Source organism: Mytilus trossulus, chromosome 1, assembly GCF_036588685.1.
Source record: "Mytilus trossulus isolate FHL-02 chromosome 1, PNRI_Mtr1.1.1.hap1, whole genome shotgun sequence".
NCBI classification, from domain to species: Eukaryota; Metazoa; Mollusca; class Bivalvia; order Mytilida; family Mytilidae; genus Mytilus; species Mytilus trossulus.
The window spans coordinates 104,430,832-104,439,410 of NC_086373.1; the positions used below are offsets into that span (position 1 = coordinate 104,430,832).

General features: G+C 29.8%; 1 protein-coding gene across 1 annotated transcript; it reads right to left on the minus strand.

Annotated features, from left to right (window-relative positions):
- Positions 1–3,283: 3,283 nt before the first annotated feature.
- Positions 3,284–4,645, minus strand: LOC134695242 (forkhead box protein D3-like). Its single transcript, XM_063556463.1, has one exon. The coding sequence runs from the start codon at positions 4,528–4,530 to the stop codon at positions 3,412–3,414; it is 1,119 nt and encodes a 372-aa protein (XP_063412533.1). The 5' UTR covers positions 4,531–4,645; the 3' UTR covers positions 3,284–3,411.
- Positions 4,646–8,579: the final 3,934 nt, after the last annotated feature.

Below are 8,579 nucleotides of genomic sequence, written 5' to 3' on the forward strand. Positions count from 1 at the left end.
TGTAACCATAAATGTTTATCCGTTTGTGAAATAGAAACTATAATTAAAAAGAAGTCATTTCATTTATGCCAAAGTAAAGTATAAAAGCTGGGGCCTCAATTTGAATTTGAGATGTAAAACAGTAGTGAAAGCGGTGTTTCTTCGCATTCGTTTTTTGCATAGTAATTGCGTGTCATGAAATTATGCATCTTATCTATTAATTTCCATAAACTTCGTTCTCATGATCTCGGGGAGGCGACACATACATAAATCATTTCATTTTAAATATCGACAAAGATGTTTCGAAAAATATTCTGAATAAAACGAAGAAAACAAATCAGTAAACAGAAAACAGTTTACTACGAATTTGCATTAAAGAAATTCAATCAAACGAAATAAATAAATTAAAAAACCTAACCTAAAATGAAACTAAGCATACAACTGAACGAAACAGAATAAATGACAGATAAAAACGAGAGAAAACGAATAAAAGACACCCAGAACAGAATGAAGATAAGAAGTGCCAGTCTAGGAAGTCGACCAAGCTAAACAAACGAGTTTCCTTTCAAAGTAACCCCATCAGGATATGATATATGGAATAGATAGATGTAGTGTGTTTTATTATATATCCCCATCATGATATGATATATGGAATAGGTAGATGTAGTGTGTTTATTATATATCTCCACATGTTTACTTCCGTGGCACGGTATCAACAGCATGTTTTGTCTTTTTAATGCAGTGTGGTTGACTGATCGACTTAACGTACAGTGGAAAATATGTAATGCTTATTTGACTGCAAATATATAATTAGGGTATATATATATATATATATATACCCTTTATACTCTAGGTTTATACATGTAGATATATAGATTATATAGATACTTCTTTATATAATCTATAAATGCGGTTATTCTTTTTTTATTGCGGAAATATCCGATGAACTTATACACTGCTTCATATAATGTTATAGTATCAAATTATTAAAAAGTTTGCATGTCGACTTCAGATTTTTTTTTTATATTTTCATGCTTAGTTACCTAAAATTGCCAGTATGTATGTGTTTTAAACCATTTTTTTTCTCTTCAATTTGATATTTAAAAAAAAGCAGTCTAAGTTTTTTGGTCGTGTATAAGTTGTGGCATTTAGATAAACCAACGTAACCAGTCGTTCTATTTGGTATGATGGTACTAGCTTTGGCCTCACGAATAATGTTAAACTTATTAATGCTCTTTACTAATTGATCTCACCCTTAAACGTTCACAACGTAATACTTATGAATTATACTAGACTTGGTCTCATTCGAAACATGTATGAGAAAAGTTGAAGAGAATCAGAAAAGTGTGATAATAATGAAGCATAAAAAAGCAAAACCGTATTTCTTGTAAATGCTTGACCGGAAAGTTTGTATTCATAGTTCCGAATATCAAGTATCAATATGTGAAGTATGGTCAGAGACATATTGTATTGAATTTCTCTGGTATATAATATATAGGATAAGTAATTCATGTATGCACCAAAGACGAGAAGGGTGGAATAATAATTATAATAAGTTTTCTGTTTTTAACTGAAATATACTGAAATTTTGGTTTGAAACTTGTCACTGTGTTTAGTATTGAAGATTTGTTTTGTCTCATTAAATAATTTTATGTGATTTTTATAGAATGGAAAGAATATTTCAGTATATAAAAAAATATTTTTTCTGTTACAAATGTATTGTTTTATGTGTTTTATGACATGATGCCCATCATCAAGGGCCCTTGATTTGAATACTAAATATCCATATTCTTATTCTTTAATGTATGAGTATTCCTCATCATTTCAAAAACTATATTCCTCATCATTTCAAAAACTATATTCCGCATCATTTCAAATAAATATATTCAACATCATTTCAAATAATTAATAATAACATATGCATTTTCAATGGTTTGATTGATGATAACTTTACGCTGCATGCATCTGCACAAAAAAAGCTATATCACGGCGATTTGTTCCATGGCGTTGTCAATTTGATTTCGACTTATGAGTTTGAATACCCTTTTGTATCTTTTGCTCTCTCTTATATCAACACAAGTTTGTCTGATGTGTATGTTAACTCCAATGTTTTATAAAATATTCTTATTTTCCAAACTATTTACCTATCGTTTTCGTTTAATTCAGTGTAGGAGAGACGATAACGAATTTGTGTTCTTACCCGGTCTGGCTCGCCCTAATTTGACCTATCTGTAATATTTTACATACGAGTCTTAAGGAACTAGTTAACTTTGTACCGTAGTATAAAAATTATAAAAATTCATCTAAAATACCAAGCTAACACTAGAAAAATTAAGAAGGGAATCACGTTGATAAAATTAAATAAGGGCATTCGAACAACAGTAATGTTAGTGATTTTCATTTTTAAATAATGAATGCATATTTTCTTCATTATTACAGGGTCGTTCTAGTGGAATTAAATTGAAGTAACTGAACATAAACTCGAAGATTGTCTTGAAAAATAGAAGTTTTTATATATCTTAAAACCTGTTAATAACTTTAATAAAGAATGAGACAAAAACATTAAAACCTTTGCACTTTGATAATTTATTTCCCGTTTGAAAAATATAAATAGCGGTATCAATTCTCAAAGACCAATGTAAAAGAAAATGGAGGAAGGTTACAATTGATAGATTTTGAAAGAAAAAGATACTCACATTAATAGAATGGAATCTATTTGGTAAGTTTGTCCTAAATTTGCAAACCTTTTACTATTTTATTTATTTAGCAAATTGAGGTTTTCGAAAGAAAGAAAAGGGTCTAATATATAGGTAAATAAATAAACTATTTAAAATCAAAGTCAACAGATTTTCCACCTATAATTCGTTCATATGTCCTAATCCTGGACACTCAAGTGCGAACTATTTATATTCATGTAATCTTATCTAAAAATCTACACTTTTCAAGACTTACTTTAATAGCATAACAAGATATTATTATTTTTTAAATCATTGGTAATTTATCAATGTTTGTTTTATAAATATAATCCTGTTAAAATGATACATTTTACAACAAAATAAATTGAAGAAATAATTTTATTTCTGTTTACTGAAACTTCTAACATTTTGATGCAACAAGTCATAAAAATAAGACCAGTCTCAACACTAGTATTTCCTAACAATACATATTTGATTTAGTAATTTTAATCCACTTGAAATAAAATAGAGGATAATCTGGGACAAAAAAGTGTGATTAAAAATTTATTTAATCTGTCAAATATTTACTTCTCAATTCATTTAAACAGAATTGAAAAAAGCAAAATAAATACAACATGAATATTTTATTATCTATAAATATAAGCACTTAAACGAACAATGAATAATCTTTGGTCTCAACACAGGGAATGACAATAATAAATAACAATGTTTACTTACACAAATAATAATTATTGCACTAACGCGACCATCCACTTAGTCCGTACATTTGTAAATATTGTCTGTATTTTTCAATGTCTAATGAGTTTACGTGTGGTATAGCAGCTTGAAATTGCGCAAGTATAGCTGCATTTGCATTAACCCTCGAAGCAACGTCTAATTCACTTGTTCTAAACTGGGCCAATGCGGACGTCGGAGAAAGCACTACAGAAGACGGTCTCGACGTGCTAGTTGCTTCAGTCTTTTTATTGTCAGTGTTACCTATAATACTGTCTATAGAGAATCCTGGTTTTGCTGATGTTGATGTTGTCGGACTAGGACTAGACGATATATTTACTAAAGGTCTGGGTAACGATATAGCAGGAAGGTGAGCTCGATTGTTCATCTCCTGAGTAAGGAATGGTAATTGTGATGTCATTAATGGTGAAAGATATGGATAAGTTATTCCTGCCCCGATCATTGCTGGATGGGCTGATTGGAATAGTCCAGGATGATGATGGTGATGGTGAAAGTACTGTTCGACACCAAATGCAGTAGGCTGGTGCATCATGTCCGGATAGGACCTCTTAAATCGCTTGCGTCTTCGAAGAAAACTTCCATTGTCAAACATATCTTCCGATCTTGGATCTAATGTCCAGTAGTTTCCCTTTCCCGGGTTTCCAGGTTCACGGGGAATTTTGATGAAACAATCGTTCAATGACAGATTATGTCGAATACTGTTTTGCCATGCTGGGAACTTTTCTCTAAAATACGGAAATCTGTTCATGATAAATTCACATATTCCTGACAGAGTTAGTCTTTTGCGAGGTGACTGTAGTACTGCCATTGTTATTAATGCTATATAGGAATACGGTGGTTTCACAAGATTTGAACGTTTTTTATTTACATTTGTTAAACTTTTCTCTGCGGTACTGTCCAAATTTTCTTCAGTTTTAATTAGTTCTGAACTTTGTCCCTCTGAAACACAGTCAGAATGTCCCGCACATTCTTCTATATCCTCAATGTCTTCTATATCAATATCTTCCTCCTCACTTTCTATTCCTCCAGACTGCCAACATGTCTTTTCATCATTTAAAAAACTTTGGTTATCAAGTTTGTCTGTAGAATGATGTGCATTGTTCTCCATTGCAAGTTTCATATCACACGGAACCCGACTTCACAGAGTGTCGTAAAAGGTGTGAAAACAGTACAGTTAAGAGGTACCTATTATAATAATTATTTAAATGACGTGCGATTGACCACCACAACTGTTTTATAATGTTTGTAAATATTATAGAAATTCGAACTTGAAGGTGCCAATCACGGCCATTTAAACGTTACATTGTGTAAAGTGGGCGGATACTACCGATTTACTGTTACATCCCACTTGGTTAATCTTGTCATTTTTAAGGTAATTTATTTTAAGAAGATGCAGGATCAATGAGTCTGTTGAAATATTATGAAAATGTTTTAATAACTGTAGAAAAAAGAGCACACTAATTTTGAAACAAAGCAAAAAATGAGTTCCTTATGTAATTTTATATGTTTACTGTTTATTTTCTGTTGAAACGAAATATATATATAAAGTTCTTTTGTAGCAAGATGTTCGACCCGTAACAAATACAATATTGCGACTGATCTCTTCATTTACTAGACATTTATTAAAAAAAAAAAATATGATGTAGAATTGATTTTCTTTCTTTCCAATGGTTAAGATATCTTATATTTCGGCTCTATGGTGAAGATATGTTCTATATATTTGAAAGTTAGTTGCATGACCATTTATTATATATATTTTGAAACTACTTTATTTCAGTTTTCAGTTTGAAATGGTTCATGACTGCTGAGGTTAAAATGTCTGTGTCTTTAACTGAACACACCTGGCCAAAATTTAAACATTCATGGAGAGTATCTTTCCTTAAATGCAATAAATTTTCATTTATTAACTCAAGAATATTATTTTAAATATTCATAAATATAACAATTGTCATCAAAATTTTGAGTGTAACATTTCAATATAACATTAAATATTGACATTATTTTTCTCTTAAAATAGTTTTCAACAGACCATCAAGCACCTGCAGGTTGAGTGTTATAAAATTAAAACGTGTCAATATTTATGTGACTCTTGTATTCTTTTACCCCCTATCATATCTATTTACCTTCTCCCTATCTGTTTGTATACTCTCTCCTCATAAATTTGTCAAAATTTCAAATTAGTTTTTACATCATTACTTATTAGTTTGGGTGGCAACCAAATTTATCTGATTCCTGGGAAAGTTTTAATGAAATGTGTTGATGAGTTTTCCAGTTGTTTAGTCCAATAACTGACCGGTTGTTTGTTTAACATGCTGAGTATCTTATTGACGAAGACAAATGTATTCTGTCAAATATCTCTACTTTCCCAAGGCAGGTTTTTATTTTAGGTTTTTTTTGCAGTTTTAGCAAAGATTTGTTGGTTTAACAAACTAAAACATTTGTTCAATTTTTGAATATTTTTTTTTGAAATATTCCAAGAAACAATGATTTGTATTTTACTATAGAAATCCTTCCATGAAACAAGCACACAAAAAAAAACTTCATTTCAAGAAAAATATAACGATAAAACTTTCAATATACTTTTTAAGCGAAGTTTTCTATTTGAAAATTGTTTTACCGTTTAATTGTTTTTCCTTACTCGATTGTTTAATCTTATTGGTGTTAAATTTCTTAGCTAATAAGATTTTTTTTTTTACAATAAGACCAACAAGTGAACAAACGCACGAACGACAGAATGAATGAACAACTTGTCCGACGTCTCCTTTGTTTTGTTAATACGATGCTTCATTTTATATAATGTAAGAAAACATTTCGGTTGCGAATTTTTTTTTGGTCAACATAAACAAATAATAATTGGGAGTTAATGCATTTTGTATGGTCTTGACAGATCATTATATAAAGAATTGATCCTAATAATAAAAGGTCATTTCTTTAATGGTCAGATTATCTGTATATTTAACAGTAATGTCACTGAAATCTAATTATATTTACGTGTTAAATTTATAATCCTTTGTTATAACATCTAACGTAGTAGAGACCTTTGTTTCTGTAATAGATTACTATAAATCTACTTTTCATCAAGTCACAATAGATTTTGTACGCTGCAATACATGTCATATACGGCTAATGTCGCATTTCCGCACTTTCTGTAATAATGAAACGAAAACTAAACAAAATTGATCATGATAAATAATTGTGACACTAAATATTTAGTTTTATTAATTTATTAAGAAATTGGATTAAAGGTTAATATAATAACGGAAACAACTCGATACATGCTTGTTCTAATGATCAAAGATTTGACAGTTTTATGTGACTGTGCCAAAATGTACTGTTTCCATTTGTATATTTCTATACAAATCCTTGCTCTTTGTAATACATGTATGTGGAAATGTGCATTAAATTTTTGTATTTAGTCAAACAGTTTAGTCGTTTCCATTCATTTTAAAGAATTATGCATTTCTTTTGAAAAATATAACTACTAGTATTTGAAGCTTGGCATGTTGTAAAACGGGTAACCATATTTTGTCGTAGAAAACTGTGTGTTGGCCTCTATATGTCTTTGGCTATATTTTTCTTCAAAGTTTGCTGTCTCTTTGACTTGTTCTCCATACATTCCTCCTATAAATAAACAGATAACAAATAAATAAATAAATTTTAAAACTAAATATAAATAAATAAATAGATAAGTGTAACCGATCCAGCGGTCATATAGGCAAAGCTAGAGCAAAAGTATTGATTTTTAAAAATACGGTATGAACTAGCTAGATATAATTGGTGCTTGCTTAACACATCACTTTAAAGACAGAGCGAACGTGTTAAATTGCAAATGAAACTACTACCAACAAACAGAATGAAGGACGGATCAATTCGAGTGAAAAGACATCAATTTATTTGACAAAATACTTATTTTAGTAATCTAATCTTAATTTGTTTATTTTTGTAACTGTAATGTTTGTTTTATTGGGCTGTGTTTACTTAACAACTTGTTGTATTTGGTTAACATATAATTGTTAACATACAATACCTGGTTATTTTTTGCTACATTATTATTCTTTGATAGAGAAACAATTTTAAATGGAAATGAAATCCAAACAAAACAAGGCTTGGGGATGTTCCCTGACTAACTCGTATTGTATAAGGCACACATTTCAGTTTAGATGCGTGTTTTATTTCACTGTGTTAAAACACTTGATTAATAAAGAAGCAGGTGGGGAAATGGATTTAAAGTTTACCTTTCTAAAGTCTTTGATCGGCGGGTTATCTATTTTCTATAGTTATTTTTTACACTTTTGATTTCGCTTCTTTTGTAGAGCAGACCATTGCGGCTATGTAAATAAATGGTTTATTTTACGAACATGATCCTATGTATCATTCAGAACTATGTAGATCTCACACCGAGGCTGCAGTGTTGACTTAGCACAGCCTATTACAATTAACATGTTTACCTACGCAGCACGATAAAAGCTCGATCATGCAACCTATTAATTTTTAATTAGGCAATTCCACGCAACATTATCAAAATTGCGATTAAATCTTTAGAAAACAAATTCAAGTTAAACAAATTATTATAAAATGATAACAGAATATTTAGTTGAGAATATTTGATGTACTTTGTGAATTATTAACGTGGGTTTTTTCTATGAGATCAATGTTTTTTTTTCAATTCTACTTCAGATATAAAAGTAGTTTTAAAAAAAATCAAATTATTAAACAAATTGTAGCAGTTTTAAAGATTTTGAGTTTTTTTAGTGCTTCAAAAATAAGTATTGGAATGTTTTATAAAAATATCCCTTCTCTAATTTCAAGACTTTGAGATGATCTTCCCATTGTAACAGCTAAGATACTTACTTAGGTTTTTTTTATACCAGTATTGAACATGTTAGACAAACAACATTTATGAAAAGTAACGTGTATCCTATGCATCTGTGAATTCAAACATTGATAGTTCATTCAAGGAATTGTATATTTAAATATAATACAATTACTTGCTGCATTTAGTAGTCAGAATCTGCCTCACTGAAAACATATTTTGAAAAGTAAATATTTAAACTAGCAAAACTTAAATCAAAAATTCTTTTGGTTTCCTTTGCAATGTTCCTTAGCAATAAATTCCGAATTTGTTGTATCCCCCAACCTCCACGTTGAACCAATGTTTATTGTCATTCG

Coding starts and splice junctions, on each gene's coding strand:
- LOC134695242 (XM_063556463.1), bottom strand. CDS start 4,530: ATGAAACTTGCAATGGAGAACAATGCACATCATTCTACAGACAAACTT.